The 17,098-nt window shown below is 40.6% G+C and overlaps 1 protein-coding gene across 1 annotated transcript; it reads left to right on the top strand.

Moving 5' to 3' along the window:
• The first annotated feature begins 2,029 nt into the window (after window positions 1–2,029).
• On the top strand, window positions 2,030–15,712 carry slc26a2 (solute carrier family 26 member 2). Its single transcript, XM_080415473.1, has 5 exons — window positions 2,030–2,161; window positions 5,105–5,715; window positions 6,118–6,408; window positions 7,700–8,148; window positions 11,606–15,712. The coding sequence occupies exons 2-5, from the start codon at window positions 5,119–5,121 to the stop codon at window positions 12,471–12,473; spliced, it is 2,205 nt and encodes a 734-aa protein (XP_080271599.1). The 5' UTR covers window positions 2,030–2,161; window positions 5,105–5,118; the 3' UTR covers window positions 12,474–15,712.
• The last annotated feature ends 1,386 nt before the right edge of the window (window positions 15,713–17,098 follow it).

The raw sequence follows: 17,098 nt of genomic DNA, 5'->3' as shown, positions 1-17,098 counted from the left end.
GAGAAAACAGGACATAGGAAGGTGAACATTTGCCGTTACACGTGTTAGGTCTGATAATGTAAAGATGTCAGTCAGTCAGTCAGAATTGCAAATAACCAGTGGTGGAAAAAGTATTCAAATGTTTTACTTAAGTAAAAGTATCAGTACTGCAATGTAGATCTACTCTGTTACAAGTAAAAGTCTGGAATTCAAAATGTACATGTAAAAGTATAAAAAATGTACTTAAAGTACCAAAAGTAGAAAGTACTCATTATGCAGAATGTCCCACTTGACAAGTTTTCTAATGTATAGAATGTATGAAAATGTGATGTGATGTTGATGTTGTGAGCTTGTAGATCTGCTATTTTCAAATGGCCGAAATGTATATGTATAGGGCTGAAGTGGTAATGTATGTTTTGTAATAATCTAAATCTACAAAGTAACTAGTAACTAAAGTTTTCAAATAATTAAAAAATCTAAAACAGTGGTTCTCAACCAGTGGTCCGGGGACCACCAGTGGTCCTTGAGGGGGTTCCAGGTGGTCCCCAGGCTAAATGATGGGAGAGTTGGTAACCAAATGGACCCTTATAGATCTTTAATCGATAGCGTAACATTTCATTTTACGCTCTCAAGAGTTAAATTATCTTTAAACATCTGCATTATTTGATTAAATAATGTTATTTTGACCTGTCGTCTCTTCTATTGTAATTTGTACCACATCAATACGGCATGGAATTGTGGACAAAATCTTGTTCAATGACAATAGTCTTTGGTCTAAAAGAGCACAGGTGGCACCGTGGCTGCAATAATCTGTCTCATAAATTGTCTGTCATAAATGCTATGCGCGTGACATCATCGTACCCGGAAGTTGTGCGGGAACGCCTACAGGCAAAAAAACTACTTTCTGGCCTTGACAGCCCATACATCCAAACAGAAAAGTCCTATCTGATTGTATCATTGTATTAAACAACATTAAACTCACCAACATGGCAGCTGTACTGCAAGCTTGAATTATCCTCTTTCTATCTGCAAAGTTTTTGTTTCATAAAACTCCACCGTAGACATGTTATGAGATTTTCTGTGCACTTATTTTTTTAAGTGTCAGAGTTTGGAAGCGCTCGTTTTCAATAACGCAACGTCCTGTTGCCTCTTGCATAATGTGCAATTTAGAAACAGGTGGTACAACGCAGGAAAACCGCTGATTTCCAAGGAGCACTTCCAAACTCCAATGCTCCATGCTGCTCAATGTTTTGCCACTCAGTCTAGATGAGGGGTCGTGTCCCGGTAGAAAAGTGACACATGTGCAAACTCATGCAAACGCATGTGGAAACAAGCCATAGTGCTTTCTGGGGTTTAATCCTTTAGCATCCTTTTGTATAGAAGTGTACATTTCTGTGCTTTTTTTGCAAACTATTAAAGTATTAAATGAACGAATCAATCAATCAATCAAAAGCACGAAACACGAATGTTCTGAAACAGCGACCTCTTGAGTCACATATGTCGATAGGCCAGCAGTCACACTGTAACACACGCGTTTACGCAGCGCTGCTGCCTGTACGCCTGCGTCATCGCCACTGTTGCCATGTCTGCTTAATATGAGCGACTTTGGGCTTGTTTTTCTGTAAAGTTGCTTGAAAATATTGGTGGTTGCGGTTTTTGGTGGCTTGTTTCTAAAGTGTAGTTGCTAATGTTGTTTAAACCAGTGGTTCTCAAACATTTTCATGTCAAGGACCCCCAGATTAATATACTTGTCTGTGGACCCCCAGATTAATACACTTGTCTGTGGACCCCCAGATTAATATGTATTTGTCTGTGAACCCCCATTTGAAAACATATTATGCCAGGGACCCCCATACAAAATTTGTGTTGTTCAAATGTCAAAATGTCACAAGATTTTTTTGAAAACAGCAGATCCAAGCTGTTGGATCTTGCAGATACAAGATCGGCTATTTCTCAAATAGCCAAGTATGTGTTTAAAGGGCGAAGGGCTCGGTTCTTTTGGGCTCGTTTTCATAGACCTGGTTGCTTGTTTCTCTCTCAAAACCTGGCAACACTATTCAACAGGCGGACACGTCCCGACGTCCGTGTCAAATGAAGTTGAGGTGAAATTTGAAATGATCCAAAGTAACAGAAGAAGATACTCAGCATTAAGCCTCACAGATTGGAATTGAAACGAGCTCTGGTGAGTTACTTTACTTGTGTATTGTCGTCCACACACTGCAGCGCAGATCGATCTCTTTCTGTCTGGACGCTTTGATAGACAGACAGGCTTCTTCAACTACCGTGTGTCCACGTTGACAACTTGTTTACAATGGTCCCCATTCATTGCGCCCCAGGTGTTGGTTGCTCTTTTAGATGGTACGCATCATGGTTAACTAGAAAAACCTAACGTGTACAGTCAAAAATAATTACAGTATGGCGCTGTTTAAAACTGAGATACAGTCGTGTAAACTAACTGTACATTAACTCAAGTACTGTACTTAAAGGTATAGGGTAAATGATATTATTGGTTTTTTTTGTTTGTTTTTTGTTTAAAAGGTTAAAGTACTATATTCTGATAGTAATCATTTCTGCAGAGCGTTTGTTCGGTCACAGGGGTCTCTCCAGCTCTTTAGTAAACAGAATATAGTACATTTCAGGTAGGTGACTAAATTTAAGCCAATCAGGACGGAGCACTGAAAATGCATTTTCTGTTTAATAAAGAGCTGGAGAGACATGGGAGACTCCTTTTACTGAACAAACACTCTATAGCAATGAGTACTATCAGAATATAGAGATATTTAACTCTTATTTTAACCAAAATACATCACTTTGAGGTACTTTTATTTTACTGGAGTATTTCCAATTTTCAGCACTTCTACACCACTACATCTCAGAGGAGGCAAATATTATACTTTTATTCACTACAAGTATTTGAAAACTTAAGTTACTAGTTACTTGTAGATTTAGATTATTACTAAACATACATTAACCACTTCAGCCCTATATACATTTCGGCCATTTGAAAATATCATGATGCATATATATTTTCAAAAGATTTTTAAACATTTTAAACATTTGAAAACTTGTGAAATGGGACATTCTTCATAATGAGTACTTTCTACTTTTGGTACTTTAAGTACATTTTGATACTTATACTTTTGTACTTTTACTTAACGGAGAATTTTGGACTAAGGTTTTCTTACCTTTTCTATGACGTTATGATATCTTAGGATGAATGGTACAGTAGAAAAATGTCATAACTCCATCCCGGGTCCGCCACAGCTTAAAACGTGCGAGCCTGCGAGGATAGGCCTTGCGCTAGATCGCATATTTTAATAGCATTTTTTAGGTGAGATCTGACGTTCATAGTGATAGAACACTGTAAAAAAAAACAGAAGTCTCGCTAGACGAGATCGAAATCTCGAGATTTCAATCTCGTCTAGTGAGACTTTTTTTTTTTTTTGGTTGCTATTCACCAACTTAAGTTAGTAGAGTTAAGTTACAAACTTAACTGTTGATTTTCTTGTTCGTCTACTTAATTACAGTCAGACACAGTCCAAAAGAAAAGAGAACAAACATACATCAACTAGAAATTAAGACGCATCTCCTCCACTGGAGGAGGTAGTGGTGGAGTCTGATATTGTTGCAACCCCCTGTGGGTCTAATAATATTTTGTACTATAGTGTTTCTCAACTCACAAACACTCACCCAGACGCCTTTGGCCAGAGATAAAATAATAACAAACACAAATAACAGAAGTCATTTTATACGCTGAGAGAATTTAACTTTTTGTACCAGGCCCCGCGGCGCCGACCATACGATACCCCTTGACCCTGTGTCACTATGACCACACTAAGGAAATAGTGTGGGTGGGTGAAGTCAAACTCCCCAGAAGGATTGGAAGCTGTCTGAGGTCACTGAGTGAGATCACTATCACTTCTCAGCCAAACAGTGGTTTAGGACATGAAGTTGTGTTGAGGGATGTTCTGGAGTCTGGATTAAAAATAAAATAACTTTAATAAATCAATATTAATATAATGGCTAACTTAACAGTGAAAACAAAATGTGGACTTTGGACTGCAATATGAAACCAGTTGGCAAGCCCTTCTCTGGTGTCCATCAGCGTGATCTAATATGAGAGTGACGACACCGGCGTTGACTCCCATTGTAAGAATGGAATGCGGAATGCTCGTTCTTGCGGAAATGCTCGTTCTATCTCAATGAGGAATTTCCAATGTTTGGAACTATAGCCCATAGCGGCCCGCTTTGCGGCGATATCAAAGCGTGTCGTAACTCTCTCTCTATGGGTCTGGTGTCCATATCTTGGTATTAGGTATTTAGGTATGTGTCGTGTCAAGACGATATTCTAGGTGGTGATGGTTATGCTTTAATGTACATGATATCATGGGGTTCTGCCAACGAGCACAGGGCTCAAACCATAGTTATACTAGCTGCTACAAGGACAAGCTGAACCATACTGTAACAAGATAGGCTGTACCAAACCAATAGCTATCATGCCTAGTGGAGACATCTAGGCTCTTACAAGCTACCAAATATCATAATGTATTATATAAGTACAATAACTGATGGTAAAATATAAAGGTTAGTTGTAAGCAACCATAATAACAATATAGTATAATGAATAATTCTTCTGCATATGCCATACACCTTTTAAGTTTAAAATAAAATGGCAAAACAATATATAGTATATAGAAAACCCAGTGGGCTTCTTTCTAGCCTCCACTTAAATAATGTTACAATTTCACAAAAGTATAGACAACAAAAAATGTACAGAAGTCATAATATGACTAAAATAATAGTGATGGGCATTTATTGAGCAGAGATGATTATTCAAAGGATATAAGGACGTAATTTTCTTTTTTTCTATGTCGCGGCCCGGTTTTGGCTCACAACTCATTGATCAATAAAGACGGAACTAATATATATTAGTGCTGCACGATTCTTGCTCAAATGTGAATCACGATTTTCCTCCATAAGAATTGAGATCACGATTCTCACACGATTCTCACACAATTCTCTTGTAAATATAAAAATATAGGTGTCTGAATCGAGATCACGATCTTTTTTCGATTAATCGTGCAGCACTAATATATATTGACCTTCTTTTCTCACATCTCTACAGATAAGGGCTTTATCATGACTTCAGGAGAGGTCTGCTGCTCTCTAGCAGACAACAGAACCAACACAGACCAGTGCCAACCTCTCATCCTGGAAAGACTGCAGACAGAAGAAGAGAACTGGAAAACGGTTGCTGCCCGTAAACTTAAAAGACACTGCACGTGCACTCCGCAGAAGGCCAGGGCTAAAGTACTGGGCTTCTTCCCAATTCTAAGATGGCTGCCACGTTATCAACTCAGGGAATGGATCCTGGGGGATGTCATGTCAGGACTGATTGTCGGTGTCCTATTGGTTCCCCAATCCATTGCCTACTCTCTATTGGCCGGCCAGGATCCCATATACGGTCTTTACACATCCTTCTTCTCGTCCATCATCTATACCCTCCTGGGCACCTCCAGGCACATCTCAGTGGGGATATTTGGAGTGCTGTGCCTGCTGGTCGGGCAGGTTGTGGATAGAGAGTTGGCTGTAGCAGGATACCTCACAGAGAGCAGTAGCAACGGCAGCGCCCTGCTGGAAGGCCTGGGGAATGGCAGTTTTGGTCCGGTGTGCGACAGGAGCTGCTATGCCATCATGGTGGGATCTACAGTTACCTTCACTGCTGGGGTGTACCAGGTAAGGAGATTTGAGTCCTTGGATTAGTTTAGGAAATAGGGCATTGAAAAGGGCTCTCATCGCCTTCACCAGCAGTGCAAATGTATTTTGAGCAACATTGTTTAACTCCCAAATGCAAGCTCTACGAGCTCACAACGTGACGTGTTGTGAACTTGTAGATCAGTTATTTTCAGCGAAGATATTTGATGCAGAGGGAAAAAATGAAGTACAGAACACTGCCCAGGTCAACTAAGTATATACTGTAGGTTAAAAACAAACGCACACAAAAGAAACAATTTAACAAAATGCTGCAATATTGATATGATAAGGGAATCGCTGATATTTGACAGCTCTGCAGGAAATTCATTGAAATTTCTCTTCAGCTCTCGATCTCCTCAGTCTCCTCTCCCTGTCCCCTTACAGGTGCTGATGGGTCTATTCCAGGTGGGCTTTGTCTCTGTTTACCTCTCTGACTCCCTCCTGAGTGGCTTCGCTACAGGAGCCTCCCTGACCATCCTCACTTCTCAACTCAAGTACCTCTTGGGCCTTAACATCCCCCGGCCCCAGGGTTGGTTCACCCTGGCCAAGACCTGGTACAGCCTCCTGGCCAACCTGGCGAGTACCAATATATGCGACTTGGTCACTAGCCTGCTGTGCCTCCTGGTGCTGGTACCAGCCAAGGAGCTCAACTATCGCTTTAAGGACAAACTGAAGGTAAGGAGGCGGTGGATTGTGGATGTACATTATGGACTGTATGTGAAGGGTTTCATTCTTTTAAAAGTATGTCTGGAGATCTCTTCTGAAACTGTTTCCCCTGCGACAGACTCCGGATAAGCGGTTGAAGATGGATGGATGGTGCTTTGTTTATAAATGTACTGAATGATCAGCGTTGATGGTGTAGCTAATTATTCTTACAATTAAGGTTCACCATTCTATTGTTTTTGTGGGTTTGACATTCTAAAGCAGTGTTAGGCAACAGGCGGCCCGTGGGCCAGAACTGGCCCACCAGCGATGATATCTGGCCTGGCAAATTATTTAATAAATAGTTTACAATATGTGACAGTCTTACATATAGGCTAGTAGTGATACTTAAAGTGGGGTCTGGGGACCCCCAGGGGTCCTTGAAGGGCTTCAAGGGGGTCCGCAGCTAAATTACAGATAGTTTGGAACTAATTGTACCCTAAAAGGTCTGCGCTTCAAGAGTGTACGAATGGACACTCTTGTAGTTACAGAGTGTACAAGAATGTACAAATTTGTACACTCACTTACAATTTAGGTCCATGACCTAAATTTGCATATCAAACTGGGGTTCCTTGAATTTAAAATGTTTTGGGCTATAATATCCAAATCAAAAATCTACCACCACCTGAAGAATTCCTTTATCCATGTTACATGGATAAAGGCAGCTGTTTCTGCCTTTATCCATGTGAATAACAGGCAGCTGTTTCTCTCCATATCTAAGAAGAGACCTTGAGCTCTTATACTATGAAAGAGCTTGTTTATCTCAGTTTGAAAGGGAGTCTGTCTCCAGATATTCTTTTTGAACTTTTTAATGAACGAAATATCCCCCTTGTACAACATTCAATGATGAGGCCAGCACAACATTATTACCCCACGCATTTCTATCTGCACCTGTAACATTTTATTACACATGCAGTTCTATCAGTATGCAGTTATACCACACTAATCTTTATTAACTTTTATAGCAACAGCATTTGCATAAGATAGTCAGTCAAAGGTCCAGTTCTTAAATCAACCATTAATTATGTTATGGCCTACCATCTAATGACTTAGAAAATAAATGCGATCCGAGGCCAAACGTACTTTTGCCAACCCCTGTTCTAAAGGCTTTGCACTTTAGAACCATGCTTTAGTGCTAAAAAAACATACACTCACTGCTACTAAAGGGAAAAAAATTGTATTGTTGAATGCAGAGCAGTTTGTAAGTCTTTTGGTGCAAGTCCAAGCAAAGTCATTCGAAACACCCTTTGTTTGTCCCATCCAGGCTCCCATCCCCTTTGAGCTTGTAGTGGTGATTGCTGCCACCCTTGCGTCCCACTTTGGCCACTTCAACAGCGAGTATGGCTCGGCCGTGGCAGGCTCCATCCCCACAGGGTTCCTTCCTCCCCAGCTCCCCTCCTGGTCGCTCATCCCCAACGTGGCGCTCGATGCTTTCTCAATCGCCATCGTGGGCTTTGCCATCACCGTATCTCTGTCAGAGATGTTTGCCAAGAAGCACGGCTACACGGTGGACGCCAATCAAGAGATGTACGCCATCGGGTTCTGTAACATCCTACCCTCATTCTTCCGCTGCTTCACCACCAGCGCAGCGCTGACCAAGACCCTGGTGAAGGAGTCGACGGGCTGCCAGACCCAGGTGTCAGGCCTGGTCACCTCACTGGTACTGCTGCTGGTACTGCTGGTCATAGCACCACTCTTCTACTCACTTCAGAAGTTAGTACATGTAGTTTACTTTTACAAATAGTTTTCAGATTCAAACTTTGTTCAGATCATTTCAACATACATGAATGTAACTATGATTATAACCCTTGGAGATCAGAGAGAGTGAGAGAGAAAAAATATTGGGGGAAATTATATTTTCCTGGGAGCCATTTGAATGACCACCTGTGGGTCCCGGGACCCACTACATTGAAAACGGTTCAACATCATTGAAGGATTAACCACTTAACTCATTGAGTGCCAGAATTGCCAGAATTATTTCAGAATTATGTTGTCCCAAGTTTTTTTCAAAGTAAAAGAAAAGTGCTTAGGAAGCGAGATACAGCCTTTTTCAGTTCTAAGTTAAACAAGGAGTGGATGGAGCTGCAAATCTTCAGATAATGATATCTTGGGTTCTGAACATGTTAAAAAAATATATATATATATATATATTTATTTATTTTTTTACAAATTTTTCAAAAGCTTGTCAGCTATTTTCACTTTCGTTTTGTGTGAAAATGTTGACGTTTTTTTCTTTTTAACACATTGAATGCCAAAAACGGTCCGGACCGTTTTTGAGGGTCCAAACGAGAAGTGCCGAAAACGGTCCGGACCGTTTTTGACCCAATTCTATTTTTATACATGTGGGCCACGTGGGGCGCTAAAACGAAACTTTGACATCACCCAAGCAGTTTCTGAGAAGAAGAGGCTGGATGTGGCTCCATGTCAAAAATCCTTCCGGTCGGCGTTTTCAATGTTATCTCCTTGATTAAAAGCTTAATATCTCCATTTCTTTTTAATGTGGTGGAAACGAGCCGTTTTCGATCGGCGATCACGCTGCAATGGAGGGTCGCGTTGGAAATATTATTGTTCCAGGCGTTAGTCGGGACCCTCCGCCGTCTCGCACGCACGCTTTGTTTACATGCACTTCCGCGTCAGGGCTTCTCACAGCACGAAATGTATAACGCAAGTGGATGGAAGAAATGCTGGCACTCAACGTATAATATTTTAATAAACCTCTGGCACCCAATGTGTTAAGAAACGTTTTGCCTAGAATGACATGCTCAAAATAGGGATCTATTAAATAATAGATTATTTTTTATAATTGATTAAATATATTAGTTCAATTACTTTTTGCACCCCTACCACCAAGTGTGGTTGCATGGCAATAAGAATATCTTAAAGTCAGATTCTATACAGTTACAGCATATTGGCACTGTCGGACAGAAACCTTGAATCTCCATATTTAATATTTGTTTTAATAATTGTTTTCATGTTGTGAGCTTGTAGATCTGCTAAGTTTTGAAAATGTTTACCTATAATGACATTCCCAAAATAGTGACACTAGGTTGAACATGGTTAAGTCTTTCTCTGGGTTTTATAAATATTTAACCAATAAAAGGTTTTAACAAGCTTGTGACTAAATATTAGCTACATTGATTGGATCCATTGGAACATGGGTTCTTTTTTCCATTCCTTGAAAAGGTAATGGTTTTGGACATACAAGGTTACTGCCTGACAGCGATAATATAGTACCTTGCGTTGCAGTTGTTGTAAAGCACCTTACATGCTGGTAAAAACAGCTTATTACAAGTGACAAACTGCAACAGTGAATTGTTAATCTTTGGATTAAATGTGCTGTTCAACTAATGCTCTACAACCAATACAGTTACCACAATAACCCCCCCCCCCCCACCCCTCACCAGCACTTGGAATTGTAGGAGTTGAGGCATTACATTTTGGTTCTAAAGAGTAATATTGTGAAAATAGCTGATCTACAGGCTCACAACGCCTCGCAACGCAAAACGTTGTGAGCTTGTAGACTGGCTATTTTCTAAATTTTTGCCTCTTTCTTATATTATTTGACAATTTGGCCAATGTTTGACCAGTTTTTATAGTATAGTTTATTGATTACTTTTTCTTAGGTAATGAAAAGGTCTTAAAATTCATTATTATTATTATTATTATTATTATTATTATTATTATTATTATTATTATCACTTCACAAATTATCACTTCACTGTCATCTGGGGATCCCCCCCAAAAATATCATGTTGGGACCCCCCCAATATGATATTATATTTGACCCACAGGTTGATTAACCACTGCTCTAGCCCATAAACATGATACAATGTTTTGACTGTTTTACTAGCCCCATAAACAACGTTTTGTTTTGACACAACTTTATTTAGTTTGAGGCTGTAAAACATCACTGGATGTTTAAAATAGTAAGTAGCCTTATGTGGCCCTTAGGTCAGGAGCCTTTCTCCTGTTTCCTTAGCTCCTGTTTCCTTAGCAAGAGGCAGCTTGATGTACAAGTACACCCTGAGCCTGTGGACATGACGCTAGTATGTCGTAGGGACTTAACCCCAATCCAACCCTTGATGCTGAGTGCCAAGCAGGGAGGCATCGGCTAGCATTTTTATAGTCTTTTGTAAGACTTGGCCCGGGGATGGAACCCCAACCTTCCAGTCTCAGAGTGGACCTTACAAACGCAAGGCCACTGAGGTGGTGTAAATGTGCTGTAAAACTAAGTTACCGTAATAACCCAGAACGCTTACATTTGACAATAACATCACTGCAGAAGTGCACACATTTTCAGCATTGGCATAAGGTACTCATAAATCCCATAAATCATATTTTGACTGATGTAGTTACACATTTTTATTTAGTTTCAGGCTGTAAAACATCACTGGATGTCTAAACTATGGTCCCTGTAATTCAAGCAGAAGTTTACACAAGTGCATATCTGCTTGTCCTTTTGCCTTATCTTGTGTTCCGTGGAAACAGGTTTCAAGGTTGAAATAGACATATCTCATGGATATAGCTCAGCTCAGGGTTACACCTACCTCTGGTATTCCTGTCACTGTGAAAGATGTGCTCACGGTTACATTTCCCATTCAAAGAGGGTTTTAAGTGTAAGCTGTATGGCTGCTATGTTTTGTTTCTGTCATCTTACCCAAACATCATCTTCTTAACACACACGATTGTATAACCTTTACTCATAATGTTGGGCTAGGTAACCTACCACAGTGCATTTCTCCTTCCTGCGTGTGGCCTATATTTAGCACTACAATCCTCTCTTGAATGTGAACCCATTAGAACATTCTTCCTAGGCATGGAGCCAAAGTGTAGTAGTTAAGGGAGTAAAATGTACTTAAAAATGTGATGCCTGGAAGTCGCTTTAGATCTCTCAGTGCAGTCCAGTACAATGTGCATTAGTTGCAGGAATGTTGAGAAAAATGTTGCAAAAGCATTCAAGATGAAGTACTTGCCATTCAGGTGAGTGAGCCCATAGAACTAAACTCTCAGAGAAACAAAGGGAAACCATTAACCCGGCTGTATCATTAGACTATGCAAGTAACACAAAGAAATGACATGACCAGTTTGACTAGTTTTAAGTTCAATATTTTCTTTGTGGGGAGGGCGTTATTCTTCCAATCCCTCACCATCCTCTTGTGTTCCTATCCAGATGTGTGCTGGCAGTGATAATCCTGGTCAACCTCCGTGGCGCCCTGCGCAGGTTCACAGATGTGCCACGCATGTGGCGCGCCAACCGCATTGATGCTGCTGTCTGGCTGGTCACGATGGCGAGCTCGGCACTGGTCAACACAGAGCTGGGTCTCCTGGTGGGCGTGTTGGTGTCTGCATTTTCCATTCTGGGCCGTACCCAGCGAGCCCGCGCGGTGGAGCTGGGTCAGGCTGGAGCCTGCGAGGAGAGCAGGGAAGTGTACGAAGACCTTGAGACGTACCGTGGACTGCGCAGGCAGCCGGGGGTTGCGGTTTTCCGATACGAGGCGCCAATCTACTACGCCAACCAGAGTCTCTTCAAAGCAGCACTTTACCGGCGCCTGGGGCTCGACCCTGTGAAAGAGAAGGCCTGGCGGAGGAAGTTGGAGAAGAGGAAGAAGAAACAGGAAAAACTGAAAGAGGCGGCAACGATGGGGAGGGTGGAGGAGACAGGGGACATGGGTAAAGAGATTAACCCTGAGGCGGGGGTGACCTTAAACCTCATGCACGAGAAGGACGCTTCCGGAGGCTTTCACAGCGTGGTGATCGACTGCGGCCCTGTGCTGTTCCTCGACACTGCAGGTGTCAATGCCCTGAAAGAAGTCCGTAAGGACTACAAAGAAGTCGGTGTCCGAGTTCTGCTGGCCCGGTGCAGTATCTCGGTACTGGACTCACTGGAGAGGGGGGGGTACTTCCCTGAGACAAAAGGAGGAGAGGAAGAAAAGAAAGAAATTAGAGAAAGAAAAATGGTGTTCTTCACTATCACAGATGCCATTCGCTATGCCCAAAGCCTCTCTTCTGCCAATGGAGAGTGTGACACGTACTGTTGATGTTTACATATAGGTGGAGTCTATCTCACAGATTCCAAACACATCCAGTCTTGTTTAATGTGCCTTATAATGACCCTGGTGGAACATTTTCACCTGTTAAAACGAAGTATGTATTATTGTATTTAATATTGTCTTTCTTATTTTTTTCTTCAATTGCATTTCGAAGGCTAATTGTTACTGTCGGTATTTAGCTTCATGTTGGTTGGGACAGTGAATCTTCGGAGCAGCTATTTTCTAAGGTTGAGTGAAGGTATGTGTACAAAAAACGCGAGTGAAATGGTTCCACCGTAATGGAATGTTACTTAAAAGGGTAATGTTGCTCAATTTATGAATGGCCTAGGAAGAGCATTCAGCATTTCTATACATGACAAACCTTCAGCCACAGATAAAATATTGGGAGAAATTATTAATTTCTGATATGATTAGCTTGAATGTGTCCCATTAAATAGCACATTTTTAGGAATTGAGTGCCAGAAAGAATGAAAACCTTAACACTACTACAGGTCAGGAAGTTGTGTTGTGAAATAGGACTTCCCCTTTTTAAAATGTCTTACCGTGCCTCCGTTAATGTATCTACTGTAATGTTACACCATACATCTGGTTTGGAGGAGTCTCTTTTCCCGGTGTTTGGCCCAGGTGGACAGGGTTTTGAGGTTAGGTTTAGGCATACTTTCTGTGAGGTTATGGTTAAGGTTAGGGTTAAGGTTAGGTTTAGGCATAGTTTTTGTGAAGTTAAAGGTTTAGGCGCAACCTGGGTGACACACCAATGAAAGAGAGCGTCCCCATCTAGTTTATGATGGGTGCAAAGTTAGTCTCTGTGTTGTCTTGTGAGATTTCTTGACAGCCAATATTCTGCTGCATTGTTGCATTGACATAACATTGAATGGTATGAATCAGACCTCATAGCCTATTTCTGGTACAGTCTTATCCCTCCCTCGCTCCCTCCTTTTCTTTGGTAGTGAATGTCTGACGTTGGACAGTTTAATTGCTTGCGATCAAAAGTACATAGTCTACCTCATTGAACATGACTTTTATTTTAAAGCTATTTCGTCATAGTACATTGCATCATAGCTGGCTAACCAACCAGCTGAGTCACCTTAACAGTTTATGAATCAGGAGGAGCTGTTCCACAGTTTGATCAGTCCACCAAGAAGCTTTCATTTCAATGACATTTTTCAGTTAAAACCTTTTAATACACGTTTGAAGGACCATGATAAAGACTTTTAATGTTTGTAAACCAGCATGTCATGAAACCTTTAACGATTGAGAGAGAGAGAAAAAGACCCTTCAAGTCGTGTTTGCCAATAAGAAAGAAAATCTCAAACTGCTAACTCTAATCATAAAGTTACATGTGATGTTATGTCCCATACAAAGTGAGAGATACTGGCATGAATTGAGGCTAATACGAAAGTGGTGGATGTCAGTCATGGATGTTTCTTTTATTGTTTGACAATATGTAGCTCTCGAGTAGTTTGCGACTTTGCATTATCCTGTTATTGGGATTCAAGAGGTTTATATGGAAAATGACTGTAGCCTTTTCCCAAAAGCAGTCTATATATATTTATATATATTTATCATAAGTAGCCTGAGTATTGCATGTTAGCTTTTTTAAATTACAGTGGCTTTTTCAGATACCTATAGCTTTTCCTAAAACCAAACTTTATGCAAAATAAAAGCCATAATTTTGTAGGGTAACAGTATACATTTTGTTCCCTTTTCTTATAATTTATGTGAATGTTGTTCTTTTTATTACCTTTCATTTGTGAATGAATTGTTTTTTGTTTAATTCAAGTGCATGATATGTGTTCCACCATCTCTGCCAGTCCCTCAGGCACCCTCACATAGCCACCACACCTCTATGTATACCCCCTCTGCTAACCTCCAGACAGACCCATCCTCCCCTGCTTTTTCTGCACCTTCAATCTGCCTCTTCCTTGAATATACCCGTTTCTCTGGCACTCTGACACAGTGCACTCACTGTGGCTTTAGTGTATGCTCTCTGTGGTTGCTGGTGTGGTGGGGCCGGTCAGTTGAGATTCTTGCTGTGCGCGGATACAGGGCGGTCAGGCAGAGAGAGCAGGGAGAGGGTGGGTGTTTTTTTTTTTTCAGGGCTCCATAGACATATGATTGTAAAGGACATTTAAATAAGGCAACATCTGTCCAGCTGAGTGAAAGGTGGCATAGACAAGGTGATGTACAACAGATTTACAACTTAAAACTCATGTAAGACAAATCGAAAGCCTCCACAATCACTTAAAGACCTTGTTCTGACTAGACCTTCCTTAAATTGCTACTCAGGGATGCTTATAAAGTATAGTCCAGCACTCTGAAATTTAACAAAGTTTAATTTTTAACGGATACTATATAAGTGATTATAGACTGTTGTTTTTTGCATTTGGGGATTTTATTTGGGTTTTAATGGGTTCAGTTTCCATCCTTGCTTTACTGCTGTCACTCTGGCCAGTTTAATCATTCCAGAGAGAAAATAGCACCGTCACCCAGCATTTAATGATGGCCTTTATTTGGCTTCTTAGAGTAAACTGAAGTACATTCTGTAGTACTTCTGTCCTGTGGACCCACTCGACTGCAGTATCTACTGGATATAATTGCATCCACTTTGTGTCCCATCTCAAAATGTCAAGTCTTAACAGACAGATTGACAATCATCATTGTTTCATAGCTGTCACAGTATTTTCAGTAGCTTAATTAATGCCTTGGTTCATGACCGCAAGTTGGGATTGCATGCCCCAGGCCACCCGGTTAGGCAATACCAGTTGTACCCGATTTTCAGGCCACAAGTTGGGAATGCATGCCCCACCCGGTTAGGCAATACCAGTTGTACCCGATTTTCAGGCCACTTACAGTAGTGGCCTGAAAATCTCCATACATGCGCATGATACGTTTGTGATGCTCAACGTCCACCCATGTCACCCATAAGACAATTTTAATATATGATAATGTGTGAAAATGATAAGCTTCTGTTTACACAAAACTATTTACTTTGTTTTTATTTCAGTAAAATATCTGCTTGTAAAATCTCTATACAGTACATACCATATCCGTCTCTCCAGATGCTGCTGTACAGGTCCTACAACATAACCAAATGCTGTGAAGTTATACTGCCATCTTGGCATCTTTTGGAACAGTGTGACATTGTAAAAATGCTTTAGGAATAGATTGTGTCAGTGATTGTATATCTTGTATCTGTACTTCACAGTTACGTGTGTAAATGACTACATACTCAGCAAATAAATGTATTGTACTTAATGCTATCGCCTCTGCATTTTGTGTGTTGTGCTCATCCTCTATTAGGACGATGTATGAGCCTTATGTTCTGTCTTAACGACGTGATGTAAATGCATTCCTGGTCGCTTCTGCAGGAGATCTCCGGCACCTTGTTGTGATTCTGCACATCCTATCCAACAAAACTATCTAATTTATTTCCACTCCTGAATGCCCAAAGGCCAATCAATTGACTTGTGAATTTGAGTTTTATTACTACTTTTCCGTTCTCTTTATGCTTGATGGGAGCCACTATATTTTAATGCCCTTCACAAAGAGTCGGACTCAAGTAGCCTACTGACCGGAGTACTGAATTACAGACGGGTGTAAGAAGATAACAGCTCAGTTTACTATGACCTGCATTATGATACTCCACCCCTCCTCCTTTGTCAATATCACAAAACTACAAAAGATCAGCACGTTCTTACCTCACAGCAGGGCTGTTCCAGACTCTTGTGTGTATGCACTCCTTCCCCTCATTTCTAGCATTAATCGAAACTTAAGTTTCTCCGCAGATGTTCATCCTAAACCAACAGCCTGTTTCTTCGCATGCAATGTGTTGTATATTGTATCGGACAGTTTAAACAAATAAAGCCTGGTGTGTAGACTATACACAGCAAAATACTCAATATTGATATAACTCTGAGGGCCAGATTTACGTACATCAAAGGCACTGTACCTTTAGTTCAATTTGCTGGTAAGGTGCATGGAATTAACATCTGATTAACTAAAGCAGAAGTTAATAATTACACATTTCGTGTGTGTGTGTGTGTGTGTGTGCCTTCACATTGTTCAGATAGTTTTGCATTTGTTTATTGTGCCATGAAGAGCTGATGTATTCTGAATGATCTCCCTCTATAGTCGCAATCCTTAAAACATTTGAACTGAAGTCCAAAAGCTGCAGTCCAGTCTACTGATATAGGCTTACAACAAAATGTATATTCTGCAATCCTCCTATGATTAATTAATAATATTTACAATAAGATGCATCATTATTACTACTTACCTATATAGTGCTCAACAATATGAGTATGAATGTTTAAAAAAATAAAATGTAAAGGTAAAAGGTGGGTACATGAATGAATATTAATACATTTACTAATGAGCACATACACAAAATCAAGTTTAAAAGAAAATGCCAATCCCCAATGTCAATTTGCTGTTGCATCAGGATGCTGTGACCTTTTGTTACCACTAGAGAGCAGTGTTGGCCACAGAATTTGGGGGGACAAGGCTATTATGTGCTCTGCAGGAAAATAACTGACCGGCTTTATTGCTGCTAAAGTGTACAGTACATAATCGTTTCAACATTCAAGATAAATAACTATTCAAGTCAAATATTT

Source organism: Gymnoscopelus braueri, assembly GCF_963280865.1.
Source record: "Gymnoscopelus braueri genome assembly, chromosome: 20".
Taxonomy (NCBI): Eukaryota; Metazoa; Chordata; class Actinopteri; order Myctophiformes; family Myctophidae; genus Gymnoscopelus; species Gymnoscopelus braueri.
This window is presented reverse-complemented; position numbering and strand designations above follow the sequence as displayed.